This window comes from Microcaecilia unicolor, chromosome 8 (genome assembly GCF_901765095.1).
Source record: "Microcaecilia unicolor chromosome 8, aMicUni1.1, whole genome shotgun sequence".
Taxonomy (NCBI): domain Eukaryota; kingdom Metazoa; phylum Chordata; class Amphibia; order Gymnophiona; family Siphonopidae; genus Microcaecilia; species Microcaecilia unicolor.
In genome coordinates, this window is record NC_044038.1 from 154,562,390 (window position 1) to 154,582,202 (window position 19,813).

General features: G+C 47.7%; 1 protein-coding gene across 1 annotated transcript in view; it reads right to left on the reverse strand.

Moving 5' to 3' along the window:
• The window catches only part of NDST1 (N-deacetylase and N-sulfotransferase 1), a 229,583-nt gene that overhangs the window by 47,997 nt on the left and 161,773 nt on the right, over window positions 1-19,813 (reverse strand). The window contains 5 exon segments of the mRNA XM_030212418.1: window positions 1,302-1,337; window positions 1,339-1,431; window positions 12,138-12,323; window positions 12,977-13,131; window positions 18,199-18,286. Coding sequence (XP_030068278.1) covers window positions 1,302-1,337; window positions 1,339-1,431; window positions 12,138-12,323; window positions 12,977-13,131; window positions 18,199-18,286 — 558 coding nt within the window.

Below are 19,813 nucleotides of genomic sequence, written 5' to 3' on the forward strand. Positions count from 1 at the left end.
TTAATGCCAATAATCTGAATTGGCTTGTCAATTAATTTATGAATGCATCTGTCCTGCGCACCCAAATTTGGATGACTTTTATAAAATCTGGGGGATAATGAATACATGCAAGGGAATACACACAGGCACATCTCCCACTTGTATGTGTAAATTACAGAGCACTGTAAGTTATGTACATCCCTGTCACATTTATGCGACTGCAGATATGCCAGTTCTGTGGGTGTTGTAACTGCAGTTATGCCAGGTCTGTGGGTGGTGTAACTGCGGGCATGGGAATGTTAGGCATGCTGATGCCAGATCTGGGTGCCCAACTGCCATTACAGAATAGGCTCTCAACATGCGGTATCAGAACACCTAAAAGGGGGCGCCCAGTAATAGAATTGCCCCCTGACTATCCTAACACCATAAGCAGTGGCACTTGAATGCAGACGTCTCTGGTTCTCAGGTGGTTGCTCTAACCACTAGGCCACTCCAGCAGGCTGGGATGTTAACATTTATTACCCACTGCCCCCCCCGCCCCCCCCCGATATTCAAAAGCATTTAACTGTTAGGGGCACCTGGCTGCTTAAATGCCCCATAACTGACAATTTGTGAATTTTCAGCGGGACATGGCTAGCCATGACCTGCTGAAAATTTGCAGTTAGCAGCTAAGTGGTTTTCAGCACATTGCTGGCTAAGTTTGACAGCCATATTTGGCAGCGTGAATACCAGGCCTTTGGTCGGTTCAAACCTGACTGCTAAATAGCGGCTTGGTCGATTAAGTATGAACCGCATGCATTGAAAATCCAGGATCAGTGCCGACTGTGGGAGTTAACCGGGCTAACTTCTGCGGCCCTTGGAGTTTAAATGACAGCACAGGATATCAAACTAATAAATCAAGTGAATTGGAAATTGTTTTGCCAATGAAGTGGCTCAACAGCTTCACTGGCTAACTGCTCAATGCTTTCTACTTCTGTATATGCAACCATTGAAAAAGTATTTAAGGAAGCTTTAGAGGAGCTTTGTGTGAGTTAGGTTTGGGGTTGCTGCCCTGGGAGTGGTTAGTAGTAGTAGTTGGGTGAACAGTCACCATGTAGCCTTTGTATGACTGAAATGATCTTTCCAGTCTGATATTTGGCATTCCTTTTTTTTTGTTTGTTTTTTTGCTTTTAAATTGTACACTTAGTCCTATGCCTCAGAATAGGCAGTTTAGCATATCTAATAAACGAAGTGTTTTACTGAAAGAAGCTGGATCAGTGCAGATCCTTTCCTGGCATAGGTCTTTTGGCTTTAACAGAATCTGTAAATGCAGCCGCACTCACAGGGTTCAGCAGCACTGTCAGGAACAGTTCCCCTCCTGTTAATGATCTTGTCCAGCTCATTTGAACCACCTGGGTATTCATTATAGAAGATGGTGTGAGTGAACAAGCCACAGGTCTGGCGGGGAAGAACCTGCAAGGAAGATAGAAGAAAGAACAGTTAATGAGCCCTGGAGTAAACAACAGATAGGAAGAGATACACTGTGCACAGCCAGTGTATGGGGTAGTGGGTTAACCTTCAGCCCGAGACCCTGCCCCCTCAATTAACTTTCTTGGCCTAAGCCTGCTCCCCTCCCCCCCCCCCAAGACTTTGATAATTAAACTCAGCAATCAGGGTCATCAAACAAACATCCTATAAAAGGGCAGGTTAAAGTATTTGCTGATGGTTCTTTGACTTATTGTTTTGCTTTGACTGCAGCAGCTCTTTGCTGTCCCCAAGAAACTGCTGTCCTAATATAAGTGACAGCAAAAAAGGATCTGAATGGTCCATCCAGTCTGCCCAACAGTCACACTCATTATCAATTCATGATTAAATCAACAATGAATATTATGGCGTTTCTGGGGACACAGACCATACAAGTCCGTCTGGCTCTGTTCTTACCTTTCAACTACTGGAGTTGCTGTTGAAGCCCCTATCTGTCTGGTCATTTGTGGGACACAGACCGTGAAAGTCTGCCCAGCACTGTCCTCACATTCCAACCACTGAAGTTGCTGTTGAAGCCCTTTCCAGCCCATCCTAAACTGGACTGCAATATACAGGACACAGACCGTACAACTCTGCCTGGCACTAGCCCTAGTTCATCACAGCTGGAGTCACCATCTAAGCATCACTTGACACATCCATACACATGCAGCCATTTAAGTTTAGGTGATCCTAGATGATCACCTATTCTTGCCTAATAGTTAGGATAGCCCTGACACTGTAGATGATACAGAAAAGGCTAGGTGAAGACACATTTGATTACAGAAGCCAAAGATACTTAATGGAAGACTGTTGTACGCTATCATACACATCTAGAAAAGATAAGTCATGTCTAACTTATATTGTTACATTCTGGATTGTATTTATTTACAAGCTAGTAACAGATGGGGTGGCTCTACAGAGGTTTAGGGCCACTGAAGCTATCAGGATAGTTCATCAGGGGATTTCTTCTCACTCAAGTTTCTAAAAACTTAACTGGCCAGGTTAATTGCATAAATAGGACCATATAATAAGTCCCATCTTTATGCGGTAACCCATAGCTGGTTAAGTGCTGAATATTGTGCTTTAGCCAACTCTGAAAACCCAGAAATTCACAGCTGGTGGCCAGACATGGCCTGGCATTGAATTTCCGGGTTTAATGCAGGCAGTAGTCAGCAAAACATTCATCGCTGCTGGCTGAATATCAGGCCTGTAGAAAACAGTGATGTGTTCAAAGCCAACATATACATGTGTATATGTACGATGGCAACATAAATGGGTGTGTACTGGCACATAATCGTTTATCCTTGCAACTTAACTGGCATTTAAATGTTTATCTTGCATAAAAGTCCAAGTCCCCATTTTACAAAGCCAGGATATGCACATACCAAACCCAAGAACATGCAAATGGAAAGAGGGCATGGTCTGGCTGTGTTATGGATAGGATAAGGATGTGGCAGGTAAATACACGTTTATTCACTATTTCAGAAGAGAACTGAACGTCTATATCCTAGAAGGTTAACAACAGGAGTTACACCTATTATGAAGCACGTTTAGGATTTGATAAACAACTGCTTTTGAGCAGCACTTCACTGTAGGGAATTAGGAGGGGTAGTCCCCTTAATCCACCAGTGCCCAAATGCCAAATTGGCAAGGAAAACTGGTCCTCTGGCCAGATGCACTAAACTTTACGAGCCTTTGACGAGCCAATAACGAGCCATTAACGAACAAGTAGTAAACCGTGGCATGCACTAAACGTTTTTTTTCCGACGGCGGTTAGCAGGTAACGAAAATGGAATACAAATGAGTAACTACCATTGTAATGTGGACGATTCGGGATGGACTAACCATACCGACGATTGCACCGACGCATTTACCGCGATATATTTAATGTGTGGTCAGAGCTGTCGGTAAGGCCGGAACTGTCATACAGACATGTCATAACACGTCCTTGTGGGCATCCTTGCCCCCCCCCCCCACCCGAGGTCGCCGCTGCTCCCCGCTCCCCCCTGCATTAAAAAAATTGTGATTTTAGGTAGCCCCGGCCCCCCTCCCTCCCTTCCTTGCTCTCTTTCAAAACAGCTCTCGCCATCCTCCGCCCCGTGCCCTGCCCCCACCGCCCCCCCCCCCGAGGTCATCGCCGCCGCTCTCCCCCTCCACCAGCCCCCCCCCCCTTGTCTTACCGGGCCCTCGCAGCGCCTCTCACCTCTCTGTGAAGACGCTGGGAGGGCAAGAACAGCTGATCCTCTTCGCTGAAGAGTCTTCGGACGTCCCTCCTTTCGTTCCTGGACGAAGGAAGGAAAGGAGGAAGGAAGGGAGGGAGGCCGGGGCTGCCTAAAATCACGATTTTTTTAATGCAGGGGAGTGCTGGGAGTAGCGGCGACCTCGGGCGGGGAGGGGGGGCTGTCCTTAAAGGACGTCCATAGGCACTTTTTTTTTTTTTTAACATACCGACACTTTACCAAAGGTATTCATGCATCTGACTTTTGAATACCACACCGAACATTTCTGAGGTGTTTTTTTTAGTGCATTCTTCGTTTTTTCAAATTCGGTAAGAACTTTTACATTTTACATTCTTTTACGTTTGGTTGATGCATCTTGGCCTCTGTGACAGTGTCAGGATAATACACGGTTTATGCATGTATCAGACAGGAAAAGGGCTTGGAAAATTAGGGCCTTAAATTCATACAGAGTTGTTGGAATGTGTGACTGGACATGTTTCTGGGGTTTGTAATCAATGCTCTCCACAGCTGCTTGATGTATTGTTTGACAGTGGACAGAGGATCATTTCATCATGTGATACTATCTTGGAAGAATGAATGCACCAAAAGGCCAGACAGCCATTCCAGAGAATACAGGCCAGTTTAAAAAAAAAAAAAATCCAGGAGGCAACAAAAATCAAAATAATTCTGTTTTGTACAAAGTCAGATGGTGCTGAAAAAAAGTATCATTGCTACTGTTTGTGAAAAACAGGAATGGAGATTTACAAGTGTTAACAAAAAAAATCACTCATAGATAATAACAGAGGCGGAGAATTCTCAAGTGACCACAAAAATGTCATTCTTACTGCCTGCCAAGAGAGACCAAGCATTGAGCCTGCAGAAACAGGGAAGTGTTGCTAAAACCTGGCCAAATCAACATTGAAGCCTGCAGAGATTCTACATTTGGGTATATGGGCATTTGTGGATATGGAACGTGGTATGAAAGGTGTTCAGGGGCATCTTCATGGCACTTTCTTCTGGCTGATCCACACATCTTTTTTTTTTTTCTTCTCTCAGACTGATCTTTTACCATTGTGCTGAATATAGGAACCAGTTTTGTGGGTGCTTGAGCACCTCTAATATTGAGAAAACTCTTTGACTGTGTCCAAGGAGGGGTCATTTCCATTGGGTTTAGCACCCCAATCATTTTAAAAAGTTGGCTCCTATGGTGTTAAAACGCTTTCCTAATCTCTGCTGTTCCACTGTTGCCCTCCAGAGGCTAAAATGTTATTTGAGTGGATCAAGCCGTTTATGTAGATCAGCTTCTGTGTGGGACTAAGGCAGTTGATGTGGTTGTGAATTACACACAAGGGTGGTCTCTAGTAAAGCTATAGCTCAATTTTATCACTACTGACCCAGGGCTAAGAGTACAAAACCAGTAGCCATGATGCTCTCACCCCCAAAACCAAAGGTCTACAGGACCCAAACTCAAAATCCAAGCTAGATCTCTTTCATTTCTTTGTACGTCCCTTCTCACTAGATTCATGAGATTTTATGTGGGCAAAGGTGTATTTAGCCACGTAACAACGTGACTTGAAAATAGCTGTTTCTTTTATTGTGGGTAAGGATATTCACACAGTTTCACAGCAGTAAAAAGTGAACAGGGTTAGGTCAGAGGATGGAAAGTATGCTTTGCACCTGCTGGCCTACATTTGCAAAGAAAAACTCCCCATGAGATATTTCCTTTTAGACAGTTTGTGCCCCTTCTGCCTCCCCCCTCCACACACAGGTACAAAGAACTATGGACTGTAAGCGCAACTTGAAAGATGAAAATGACCTGACCCATGACCAGTCACAAATAGAGTGCATGTTCCACTGGATTCTGTATGGGTTGCCCAAATTTGGGCTTGGATCCTAGAACTGCGCATAAACTAATCAGTCAATTAGGTGCTAACAATTGTTGGACTTAATAAGCACTTAATTGGCAGTAACCAGGAGTTACTCACGGATCTGCCCTACGCCCTATTCTATAACATGTGCACCTAAGGAGGCGTGGACATAGGAGGGGCATGGGCAGGTCAGAGGAGTTCCCAGAAATTAGGTGTAATTGTCGCGCCTCTCGCGCTTGCCGCGCTCTCGAGGACCTTGGCATACCTTCAGGCTTCTTCCCCGGGAGCGCGGGGTTGTGAGTCCTTTAGGCAAAATCACCTTCCAGGTAGAGAGGAGATAAGACTGGACCGGAACTCCGGACTGGAGTTCTACACCGGAACACTCGGAACTGGAACGCACCGGACGGGTGCGCACTGGAGTGGGGCCCACTGGACTGGACACACTGGAGTGGCCCCACTGGACTGAAACATACGGGAGTGGAACCCGCTGGACTGGAACACACTGGAACGGAACCCGCGGAACTGGAACACCCTGGACCTAGGCTTCACCTACACTTGACGGCCTTCCCCCTCGGGTTGAGCCCTCAGGTTCTGGCAGCCGGTAGGACTTACAGGAACAGCAGGAATGAGGGTCCAGGGGTGCCCCCTGGCACCTAGGCGAAGGCAAGGCAGACAAGCCGGGTCTGTCCGGGTTCTGGCAGTCGGCAGGATTCAACACTGTCTCTGGAGGTGGCTAGCAGGACGGCTAGCTCAAGTCACTGTCTCCGCAGGAGGGCTAGCAGGATGGCTAGCCTAACACTAGGAACAAACACAGTCTTGGGATAGTGGCTAGCAAGGGCGGCTAGTCTAACACTAGGAACAAACACAGCCCTGGGATAATGGCTAGCAAGGGCGGCTAGTCTAACACTAGGAACAACCACAGTGAACTAGGAGAGCTATGCACAGGCTACAAGCCACACGGTGCCTAAGCTGGCTAGTCTATCACTGGAAACAAACACAGAGAACTAGCAGAGCTATGCACAGGCTACAAGCCACACGGTGCCTAAGCTGGCTAGTCTATCACTTGGAAACAAACACAGAGAACTAGCAGAGCTATGCACAGGCTACAAGCCACACGGTGCCTAAGCTGGCTAGTCTATCACTTGAAACAAACACAGAGAACTAGCAGAGCTATGCACAGGCTACAAGCCACACGGTGCCTAAGCTGGCTAGTCTATCACTTGAAACAAACACAGAGAACTAGCAGAGCTATGCACAGGCTACAAGCCACACGGTGCCTAAGCTGGCTAGTCTATCACTTGGAAACAAACACAGAGAACTAGCAGAGCTATGCACAGGCTACAAGCCACACGGTGCCTAAGCTGGCTAGTCTATCACTTGAAACAAACACAGAGAACTAGCAGAGCTATGCACAGGCTACAAGCCACACGGTGCCTAAGCTGGCTAGTCTATCACTTGAAACAAACACAGAGAACTAGCAGAGCTATGCACAGGCTACAAGCCACACGGTGCCTAAGCTGGCTAGTCTATCACTTGAAACAAACACAGAGAACTAGCAGAGCTATGCACAGGCTTACAAGCCAGACGGTGCCTAAGCTAACTAGTCATACACTGGAAACAAACACAGAGAACTAGCAGAGCTATGCACAGGCTTACAAGCCACACGGTGCCTAAGCTAGCTAGTATACACAAACATAGAAACTCACTCAGAGCAAACACTGAAACTGTGTACAGAGCACTCTATACAGCAGGACCTTTAGATGAGATCAGATGAGATGTGATGAGATCAGATGCAAAGGCCAGGACTGTAGTCTCCAAGTCATTAATAAAGCCCTCAACACCAGAGCTACAGCTGCAGCAATCACCTTGCAACCAAACAGAGGCTTGACACTCAGAACAGGCATCCCATAGAAAGTAACAGCGGGAGCCATCGTGGATACTGGCAGAGACGAAGAGGCGGCAGCCATCTTGGAAGAGGCATAGCCCACACAGGTGAGGTTCAGTAGGGCAATCAGCACACAGAGCCAGAGAGAACCTAGGACAGACACAGACACAGAGACAGAGACAAGCAGAAGCCAGCACAGACACTGACTCCCAGAAACAGGGTAAGTCTGAAGGTGGTCACGGCCACTGACGGGACAGTATCCCCTCCTCAAGACCCCCTTCTCGGCCTCCCGGAGGCGGTCAGGTATCCAGGGGTAACTATGGTGAAACTTCCTGATAGGTCTCAAAAGCCAGACATAGATCACTGGGCTGAAAGTCACAATGAAGTTCAAACTGGCAGACAAAAGTAGAACTTGTGACCAGGAAGCTCCTTCGAGTCACCACGGGGCAATCTCAGGAACATGGATGCATCAAGAGGAACACAATTCAAAAGTAACCCTCTCTTGAGGGAACCCACAATGTCTTGAATCTCTTGGCAAATCCATGACATGACAGGAACAGGGCTGGAATCACTACCCCAGCTGACATCAGAAGCTGGGCTGAGGCTCAAAGTGGCATTCCCATCGTGACAGGAGCTAGAAATTTGAACAGAAATGGATCTGGAACTAGCACCCGGGTTGGCCTCAACCCCTTGACTGGAACTGGATTCAGGAGCCTGACTGGAACGGGAACTCAGCAGAAAGTCAGCCTCCTGACGAACACTGAAACTTAGGACGACCTCAACATCTTGGTCGGAACTGGACACGGACTCAGCCTCCTGGCTGGAACTGGAACTCGGAACAGGCTCAGCATCTTGATTAGAACTGGAACTTGGAAGAGATTCAGCTGCAGGGCTGGACGCACCCCTCTGGCCGGACTGGAACGTCTCTCTAACATTAGCTTCGGGCGGCGTCTGCCGAGCAGGGTTCAAGAAGCGACGGCCCTGGTATCCCCAGAGCATGCTAGCAGGCTGAAATGCAGAAAATGGTTCTCTCCGGGCCTCCAGCCGTTGAACACACCTTCTCTCAGCCATTGCTTCGGAGGTCTTCTCCCAGGCTGAATCAAAACAAGGTCTCTCATAGTCCTCTTGGAACGTCATCTCATCCTCAAGAGCAGACTCAATATCTTGGCTGACCTCTGCACTCGGTGCAGATTCAGCATCTTGACTGGACTTGCAACTCGATCCAGACTCAGCATCTTGACTGGACTTGCAACTCGGTCCAGACTCAGCATCTTGACTGGACTTGCAACTCGTGACGCCCTCTGCCTCCTGGCAGGGACGTAACTTTAACTGAGGCTTGGCAGAACACACCCTTTGGACAGGGATCGGAGGCTCGATCTGAAGCGCCCCTCGAACTGGGCTTCGGAGCTTGATTGGAGGTACCCTCCAGACCGGAAGCGGAGGTGCCACCTGAACCACCCTGTGGACTGGCACCGGAGGCTTGGTTAGAAGCCCCCCTCGAACTGGACTCAGTGGCTTGACTGGACGGGTCACTTGAACAAGAACCGGAGACTTGACCCGAAGCGCCACTTGCACAGGAATCTGAGGCTCCATCGAAAGCTTCCCTCGGGCTAGACTCGGAGACTTCAGAGGGCGTGCCATTTGAAGGAGGACTGGAGGCTCGACCCGAAGCGCCACTTGCACAGGAATCTGAGGCTCCATCGAAGGCTTCCCTCGGGCTAGACTCGGAGACTTCAAAGGGTGCACCACTTGGACGAGGACTGGAGGCTCGACCTGGAGCGCCACTTGCATAGGAATCCGAGGCTCCATCAAACGCCTTCCTCGGACTGGCCTCGGAGACTTCAAAGGGCGTGCCACTTGGACGAGGACTGGAGGCTCGCCCTGGAGTGCCACTTGCACAGGAATCTGAGGCTCCATCGAAGGCTTCCCTCGGACTGGAGTCGGAGACTTAAGCTTCCTCGTTACTTGGACTGGAATTGGAGGTTCAGTATGAAGCATCCCCTGGACTGGACTCAGGTGCTTAGGAGGCAGCGCTACTTGAACTGGGGTCAGGGGCTTGGTCCGACGCCTCCCTCGGCCCGACCTCAGCGGCTTGGCTGGAGGCTTCACTCGGAAAGGCTTCCAAGGCTCCACCGGAAACCCTCCTCGACCTGGACTCAGCATCGGTGGACTAGGATCCCGACGAAGAGCTACCCCACCATAGTACGGCCGGCTACTCGGCTGAGGTGGTCGAAAAGACCCGGGCGGAGAACGTTCCCGGCGTCTTCTTTCGATCTTAGCCTCCGGAGTATCCCACAGAGCTGGGTCTTCCCGAAGTCTGAGGCGGTACTCACGGAGCGTGATGGCCGAATTCATGTCAGAAACTGGGTTATAGTGGTTAGAAATTGGGTTATAGTGGCCCAGACTCCGGTAGACACGCTTCTTCTCCGCTGCTGCTTCAGGAGTAGCCGAAAAGGCTGGATTCGACAGAAGTTCCTCTCGGTATTCCCACAGCTTTAAATCGTGATCCAAAATAGAAACTAGGCTGTCCCTGGAATCAAAAAAAAAATAATCAGACTTTCCCCTCGGATTGTCCATAGGGCACGGACTTATGGGCATGAAGCCCACCTGGACTGATGATCTCGCCAAACTCATGGCCTTTGCATCCTGTCGCGCCTCTCGCGCTTGCCGCGCTCTCGAGGACCTTGGCATACCTTCAGGCTTCTTCCCCGGGAGCGCGGGGTTTGTGAGTCCTTTAGGCAAAATCACCTTCCAGGTAGAGAGGAGATAAGACTGGACCGGAACTCCGGACTGGAGTTCTACACCGGAACACTCGGAACTGGAACGCACCGGACGGGTGCGCACTGGAGTGGGGCCCACTGGACTGGACACACTGGAGTGGCCCCACTGGACTGAAACATACGGGAGTGGAACCCGCTGGACTGGAACACACTGGAACGGAACCCGCGGAACTGGAACACCCTGGATCTAGGCTTCACCTACACTTGACTGCCTTCCCCCTCGGGTTGAGCCCTCAGGTTCTGGCAGCCGGTAGGACTTACAGGTCCAGGGGTGCCCCCTGGCACCTAGGCGAAGGCAAGGCAGACAAGCCGGGTCTGTCCGGGTTCTGGCAGTCGGCAGGATTCAACACTGTCTCTGGAGGTGGCTAGCAGGACGGCTAGCTCAAGTCACTGTCTCCGCAGGAGGGCTAGCCTAACACTAGGAACAAACACAGTCTTGGGATAGTGGCTAGCAAGGGCGGCTAGTCTAACACTAGGAACAAACACAGCCCTGGGATAATGGCTAGCAAGGGCAGCTAGTCTAACACTAGGAACAACCACAGTGAACTAGGAGAGCTATGCACAGGCTACAAGCCACACGGTGCCTAAGCTGGCTAGTCTATCACTGGAAACAAACACAGAGAACTAGCAGAGCTATGCACAGGCTACAAGCCACACGGTGCCTAAGCTGGCTAGTCTATCACTGGAAACAAACACGGAGAACTAGCAGAGCTATGCACAGGCTACAAGCCAGACGGTGCCTAAGCTGGCTAGTCTATCACTGGAAACAAACACGGAGAACTAGCAGAGCTATGCACAGGCTACAAGCCAGACGGTGCCTAAGCTGGCTAGTCTATCACTGGAAACAAACACAGAGAACTAGCAGAGCTATGCACAGGCTACAAGCCACACGGTGCCTAAGCTGGCTAGTCTATCACTTGAAACAAACACAGAGAACTAGCAGAGCTATGCACAGGCTTACAAGCCAGACGGTGCCTAAGCTAACTAGTCATACACTGGAAACAAACACAGAGAACTAGCAGAGCTATGCACAGGCTTACAAGCCACACGGTGCCTAAGCTAGCTAGTATACACAAACATAGAAACTCACTCAGAGCAAACACTGAAACTGTGTACAGAGCACTCTATACAGCAGGACCTTTAGATGAGATCAGATGAGATGTGATGAGATCAGATGCAAAGGCCAGGACTGTAGTCTCCAAGTCATTAATAAAGCCCTCAACACCAGAGCTACAGCTGCAGCAATCACCTTGCAACCAAACAGAGGCTTGACACTCAGAACAGGCATCCCATAGAAAGTAACAGCGGGAGCCATCGTGGATACTGGCAGAGACGAAGAGGCGGCAGCCATCTTGGAAGAGGCATAGCCCACACAGGTGAGGTTCAGTAGGGCAATCAGCACACAGAGCCAGAGAGAACCTAGGACAGACACAGAGACAGAGACAAGCAGAAGCCAGCACAGACACTGACTCCCAGAAACAGGGTAAGTCTGAAGGTGGTCACGGCCACTGACGGGACAGTAATGTTATAGAATACCTGCATTTGCACACCTAACTACCATGAGTTGGGTGCCAGCATTTATGGCATAAATGTTCACGCCCACAGCTAGGTAAGAAATACGCACTAAGTTAGCATTCTATGAAGGATGTTCCGTGCGGAGCCCTCTTTACAGAATACTAACTTAGCATGGATCATTCTGGTGACTAACTTTGCCCACTATTTTGTATAACCTTAGCAAATATAGTAAAATCCATCTAGTCAGAAGACCCAAGTTATATTCACCAAAGGTGATAAAACAGGAATGGATTCTAAAATTGGCATATTTCCCCACTCTTTTACATAACTCTCGCAGCAGGTTTCATTGTTAAGGGGCTGCAAAGATCACTCTGTCAGTGTCACCTACCATGATTCCATTATGGATAAAACCTCGCCGGTATCGAGCAGGTTTTAAATGGGGATACTCCTCCGTGCTTGTGATTTTAATACCCCAGATCTGCTTCCAGGCCTCATACAACTGCATATGCACTGGGTACACCCCAGAATGATGGGGAGCTACTGCATACCCCATATCAGCGGGGATGCCATGTTCCTGCCAGGAAAAGAAAGTAAAATGGTTATAAATTATGAAATCCAGCTAGATCTAGTACAGAAAGAGCTGATCTAGAAGTTGCCAACAAGAGCTATGTGACACAGCAATAACTTATTATCTATACATAGCTATGAAGTACTGAAAGCTGAACTTCATGGACCTCTGGTCATGTTTTTATCTGACTATACAACCTCCAGAAGACCATCCACCTTTCTTTGGCAGGGCTGCCGAGATGGGGGGGGGGGGGGGGGGGGGAGGGGGGCAGGCAAAATTCCCCAGGGCCGGGCCCAGTGCTGACAAGCTTCTTCCTGCCTGCCTGCTTCCGGGTCTGTCCTCTCCTGTTCCTGCATGCCGCCCAGGACCCAGATGATTGCATTAGTGCGATATTGCATTAATGCAATCATCCGGGTCCCAACTCCCGGAACAGACAGGAGCAGAAGAGGACAGACCAAGGGAGAGGGCAGGAAGAGGCTTGCTGGGGCCGGGCCTGAGCCCGGGCCCCCCCTTGGAGGAAGACAGAAAGGTAAGGGGGCGGGTGGGAGGGAGCAGTAGTACGAGGGGCAGTGTGCAGCGGTCTGGTTCTACCCCGGGTAAAGCTGTGTGTCTCGGCGGCCCTGTTCTTTGATCCCCAACCCGCAACTGGCCATACTCACAACAGCAAACTTTTTGTTCATCAACATCTGCTCAGCCAGAACAGACTGATTGTGGAAAAGGTGTGGCTGCATGTGGCTCCACATGTGAGGGAACCACCAGAACTCTCTGACATAGGAAAGCAGCAGGTCATCACCTTCATCCTCTGCATCAGTACCTAATGGGCCAAAGGCAGAACTTTGACTATGCAAGTATCAACATGTTATAGTATTTGATTGGTTGACTTTCTATATGCGATCAGACATTTAAAATATTTTCAGAAAATGCAGAAATGAGACTATAAGGGAATCTATAGGAAATTACTGTTCCCCTTAACAGCACTCCCTCACAGTCACAGAGCCACCTTAAAAGGCAGGCCACAGAACAAGTAAGAGATGGCCTGGAGCAGGGAGGGCGTGGTCAAGGCAGAATAAAAAGCATAGAGCAGTCAGGGTGGCCCAGAGGATAGAAAAACTCCAAGTTATGCCTCCACCAAAGGAAGTGTAAACTGCAGAAGCTCTAATCACTAGGCCAAGTTTATCTTGCAGCCCTGCTGAAACAGTATCCTTGGAACTAAGGGCCAAGCCTGGCCCAATTTTGCTTAACACTGGAGGACAGAACTTTAACTCTGGGCCCAAGACAAGCTGGTTGTGCTGCCTTTAGAGGGAGACTAGTGCACGCCGTGGCCCTGCCAGAACAGGCCATGGGAGAGAACTTTATATTGATTTTTTTGTGTTTATTTTCTCCTGACCTGTGAAAGGAACAGGTCACCCATTTCCCTGCACATAAAGTGATTTTTATTTTCATATTTAAACCTCTTGTGTGGTTGTGGTTTTTCAAGGCTCCAGGCCCGTCCTTGCTCACTCTGCTACAGATACCATGAAGAAACAATCAAAGAACATGCTAGCATAGAAACATTAAAGGCCTTATTTAACTAAGCACCTGTCTCATACACACAGCGAGGATCATTCTATAACAGGAAGCCCACCATAGGCACTGGTTATGGTGCCTTTCTTAAGCCACACAATAAAGAAAAGTAGGTGCCCACTTTCCTTATAGAACAGTAGTACACATGGCTGAAAATGCACAAACTAAGGTGTGATCACTCACACTAGTCCAGGGATTTTAAAATCCAATCCTCAAGGTCCACAACCCTGGTTTTCAGGATTTCCACAATGAATATATACGAGATGTACAGTAGAAGTCCAAAAATCTGGACTGCTCAGGGATCGGGTCAGTCTGGATTTTCTGGATTCTCAGGCAGCCCTGCTGCATCACTCTCCCAGGCCCCCCCCCCCCCAAATAAGGAACACTTTGACAGCATTAAAATTTGCCCGGTTACCTTAAGCAGGCTCAGTTAACCCACAGAGCAGTCTGGTGCAGCACATCCTTTATGTTGTCTCTGCAGCGCTGCCTCTTAATACTAGGGTTGCAGTTCAATTAAAAACTTTAATCATACGATTAGGGGCCTAGCCAGCTGTTCATGGAGGGGGTCATACATTTACTCTCCCTCCCCACCTCACATTAGATATCACCTTTGCTGGTGGGGATGCTGAAGCCAGTCAAAGAAATCCACTGCCAAAGCATCCTCCTTCCTCATTGTGCTGCCTCAGGAGTGAGGAAGTCAGTGGGGTGCCTCCAGCCACGATGCCAGCACTCCCTGAGCACCCTGTTGACTTCCTCACTCCTGAGGCAGTAAGAGGAGGAAGGGCAGTGGATTTCTTCAGCAGGGCTTTAGCTACCCCACCAACCACTGAACAGGTACTGCAGTTTTGGCGGGGGCCTTCACCCATTCTCTCCCTAATATGTGCCCCTCACCCCTGAGCCTTCACCCATTCTCTCTCTTATGCCCCCCTGTGCCTTCACCCATTCATGCTCTCTCTCTTTCTGTCCATGTGCTCCCCATGTGCCTTCACCCATTCATTCTCTCCCCATGTGCCCCCTGTGCCTTCACCCATTCATTCTCTCTCTCTCCCCATGTGCCCCCTGTGCCTTCACCCATTCATTCTCTCTCTCTCCCCATGTGCCCCCTGTGCCTTCACCCATTCTCTCTCCCTCCATGTGCCCCCTTGTGCCTTCACCCATTCTCTCTCCCTCCATGTGCCCCCTTGTACCTTCACCCATTCTCTCTCCCTCCATGTGCCCCCTGTGCCTTCACCCATTCTCTCTCTCTTTCCATATGCCCTCACCCATTCTCTCTCTCTTTCCATATGCCCTCACCCATTCTCTTTCTCTTTCCATGTGCCCCCTGTGCCTTCACCCATTCTCTCTCTCTCAAATGTGCCTCTCCTCCTGATCGCATCCTCCCTCAATTCCACCCTCCCTCGCTTGCTCGTCCACTCAATATCTCTCCCACATTGCTGACAGCTCTCCCCTCCCAGTTTACTTTGTTATTTAAGTTTTTGCCCTGCAGCGGCAGTGTATTGAAATGCTGCCTTGGCCTGCACCGGGCCTTTCCTTCTGACCAAGTGCCCCCTTCTGAAAACAGGAAGTTGCATCAGCCCTTCTTCCTCTGCAGCTCTTTCTGCCGGGGCTCCACAGCAGCAGCGCACAATATGATCAGCACAATAGTGGCAGCATCGGCAAAATGCTGGGGGTTGCCTACTGCCCCTCACTGCTGTAGTGCTGCTGCTACAAGGCTCTGCAGTGGTGAAGTTCGGCGGGATGGTGGGTGATCCCCAACAGTTTGCCGATGCTGCTGTTCTGCTTGTGTTCTGCGCAACAACTCTTGCTACTCTCCATTGAGCCCCCGGCAGAAAGACCTGCGGAGGAAAGCGAGTCCCAGGCAACTGAGGAGCTGGAGCAGCAGCGGCGCTATTGGGGAAAAGCGCAGATAGGGCACCGGAGAGAAAAGAAATCAGGCCAGGAGATGAGTAAAGTCCTGGTGCCTAAACGTCCTGCTCCCTTCTTCATGTCCCAGTCCAATTCTCCCACAGTAAAGTTGAGGGGGTGCTTTAAAAATGTATATATAAGGTGGTGGTAGTAGAGAGGAGGTGGGGGTTAGATACATTCCATGTTGGTCCTACCTCAGAGCTACAGAATTAACAAAGCAAATTCAGACTCAGCTCTTTCCCTGTTGACTCTGTGTCAGCTCAAGGACAGCTTTTGACTGGCAAAATTCAGATGACAGTAATTGAAGATGACCTGGTGATCATTTATGAAAAAAAAAAACAACTCTGTACTTTTAGAATCCTCTTGTGTTTATCTTAGCAATTGCATCTCACATTGCCTGGAGTAAAAGGGGGGGGGGGTCTGATGATGTCATTACTAAAATATATATTGACATTTTCAATAAAAACAAATTCAGTTTTACTCCTTGTTCAAAGGTCAGAGCAGGGAACTTTCCTGTACCAACATGTACATAGGGAGGGTAATGTTAAAACAGGATGCCTAAGCTGTGAAGGCACACAGGTGCCTATACTGTACTTATAAAGGCAAAGATCTGTGCCTAAAAAAACTTCATAAAATAGCTCCCTGGGAAGCTGCCGCACAATTTTACACCCACATGGAGGCAGGAATAACTTTGCCATGAATGTGCCAGTAAGAATCTATTATGAATCCTGTATTTTTATCGATGTGAATCCAGATCTGTATATTGCACTCTCAGAGGTATACAGTGGGGCCTGTGGGACGCTGTGGGAGTGGACGAGTAGTCAGTGGCCCAATCCTACTTCTCCCACCGATACTTCTTGTGACCTCACCCTCCACTGCCTCAGGCACAAATGTAAGGCCTCATGTACTAACCTGTTCTTAGGTCCAAGTTTCAAAAAAGCGCCCGTTTTTATAACGGCACCATAAATGCTTATGTACCTTTATAAAATGGTACCCCGAATCAGCCCCAGTAGTGCACAAATTGTTATCTGCTCCAAAGCGGGTTTGTGCAAAGTTTCTATGCGTGTGCCCCTATGTGATATAAAATATATATGAACATCACAACTCCGCCCGAGCTCTGCCCAGGTGCTCTTACGCGCAAGCCCACATAAAAATGTGGACAACCATTCAGCAAATGCACTTTGTACAATGTGTATACCGTCACGCAATTTGTAACACCTAGAAAAACTATTTAAAAAGTTATTCCTTAATTAACTAAGCCCCAGTGAGAATAATACGGTTTGTGTTACATCATGTGAATTAACTTGTATTAACATACTTTAACATATTAAAGCAGATTAGTAAAAGAGGCTCCTAGATTTAAAAAAACAAAACATCTTGGCAATGACATATCTACTGTACCTCTATGTACTCACCTTTGAGCTCAAATTTAGCAAGGTGAGCAATTTCATTTACAATTCAAATCTTAGTGGAATTCATGGCTAAACCAAGCCTGGGGCCATAGTCTTATTATACCTATGTATATCTTCAACAAAGTACTTATGATTTATAAATAGTTCAAACTTCTTTTGTAACATAGGAATGATGGATGGTGGTCGTAAAAAGCACACAAATATTTAAGAGCTGCAAATTCAATTTGAATGAGCAAAACCAAAAGAATTTTAAAATGACAGAATGGAAGAGGCTTCGACTGGGCAAACCAAGGTGTGTTAGCGTTTTTAGCTCGACCTAGAAATCAGCTGGTGCTAAACACCAAGATGCCCATTTTATTCCTATGGGCATCTCAGCGTTAAACTCCAGCTGATTTCTAGCACAAGCTAAAAACGCTAGCACACCTTAGTAAAAGACCCCCCAAGTGTAAGAAGCCAGCAGGTCCATTTTCCTGCACACTTCAAAAGAGCAACTGAATTTCCAGCACTTTCTGGAAGAGAAATATTTGCACATTCCCAGCAGAATTTCTGCCCAACTTCAGTTTGGGTGCAAGGTCTTACTTTTGCATGGAATATTTCCCTCTCAGAATCCACAGGAAATCCCATCCTTAGGCACAAGATACATTATTTTATTAAAAAAAGTGAAAGCGGCAGGCTTTATTTCCCCATTATATATGTCTTCACCCAATCTTTAAATCTAGCCCTTAAAATCAGGTGCACAAAATGCTATCCTGTTCCACACCTCTGCACTTCTCATGGCAAGAAAGTTCACAGGACAAAAACCAGTATCACCGGCAAACAGATTTTTCTTTTATGGGAATGATATCTGACACCTCTTAGATCTTCATCTATTTGTATCCACTCTGGAAAGTCAATTAACAAATATCAACTATTAGCAAGCACATTCCTAAATTGAGATATTACATTTCAAGAAAGCCACCACATCCGAGATATTCCACCGAGGCAGTGCTGTAGCCCCTTACCGGTATGGAAGAATTTCCCTGAGTAGCCCAGGTTGAAGGTGAAATTTGGGATGTGAGTACGCAGTTCTTTCTGTGCATCAAATAAAGCCTGGAATAGGGAAAGAGCATGGTTGAAATCAATGTCATCCCCATTCATGAGGTACAATGTTGAAACTCCCCCCATATAAGCTCAGCTGGATCCTTAAACTGGAGAACCAGAGTCGGGATCCACATAGAAAGACCCTAGGCCTGAGACTCTCACCACTCCTGAGGGCTTCAGAATCCACAAATTTTGGTCAAGATTAATATACACAAATGACTGGAAAGGTAATCTAAACTACTTTACTTTCTCAGTTTGATTGCTTTTTTGGAGATGGACCTTCTCTTATCTATTGTACCTGTATGATTTGTATTAATCACAATTAATCATACACTATATCCCTGTATTAATACATCTATCAGTGGTGGTTGGTAGGCCACAAGATAAGTAGTGTAACAGGCTGAAGTGTCCTCCTCCATTTTCTCCATCACTTTCTCTTTCCTTGCCCTTTGTTCCGCTCCTGTCTCTCCACCTACTCCCATTCTTATTTCTCTTATGAGGAATTGTACCTCTCTGTCTTAGTGACAGTAGAGGCTCTGAATTGCCTTCTCTTTTCTGAGTACCAGGTAAGCAGCAGCAGGGGTTCACTTCCTCCTATCTTGGAAATGTCTGGCAGTTGCATCTTTGGATGTCCTGCTCCACTAGATAGACTTCCTCCCTTCTGTACTGCAGCTTGTCTCCACCTTCCCAATAAATGTTTGAGTGCAGAGCAACTGAGCTAATTGCACCTGAGAGTTTAGGTACAGCCGTGCCGCTATTGCACAAAAGGCCTTTACCCTCCACTGGTCCTTTTCTTTGCTAACTGCCCTCAGAGCGACTGAGGGGCAGAAGAAGAAAACCATGTATTAGAGCCGTGTGCTGATGGCCGAGCGCACAGCTTCTAACACAAAAGAGACAGTTTTGCCTGGTGATGCAATAAACTAATCATATGCAAATTCAAAGCATGTGGAATTAGTGCACTAATCAGGATAAGCCTACAGAATGTATTTGCATAAATTTCTGCACCGAGGGCAGTTAGTACTGTGTGTATATCTGAGCCAAAAAAAAAAAGGGTTTCGGTAGGCATCTGTACATGGGCTGGAACATTACTCTGTGGATATATATCAGCCTCACAGAAATTTCTTACACAATTTTTTTTGCGATGCCCTTATTTATGCACAGAACATTCCAGAACATGTGTAATTTGTCATCTGCTTGGACCTGCGCACAGAACCATCACCTCATGTTTTGTCTTAAAAATTGAGGGTAGTTATCCTCCTAGTAAAAAGAAAAAAAAACCTGTCATTAAATCCTCACAGACCCGACTGCAGAATGAACTAACCCCTCTATGCCTCCTCAATTTCTAGAGTTCTGTTCACCGTAAAGTCTTCTGTATACTTCTTTGCATTGGTGCCAAATAAGTAATTGCTTCATTCCCTTCATTTTAATATGCTCTGTGCCAGTGTCTTATGTGTGGATTGGTGCAGCATTATCTTTGCATGAAACATATTTCTGCATCGTGCAACCATACAATTGCGCACAGACATCTCGCTAACC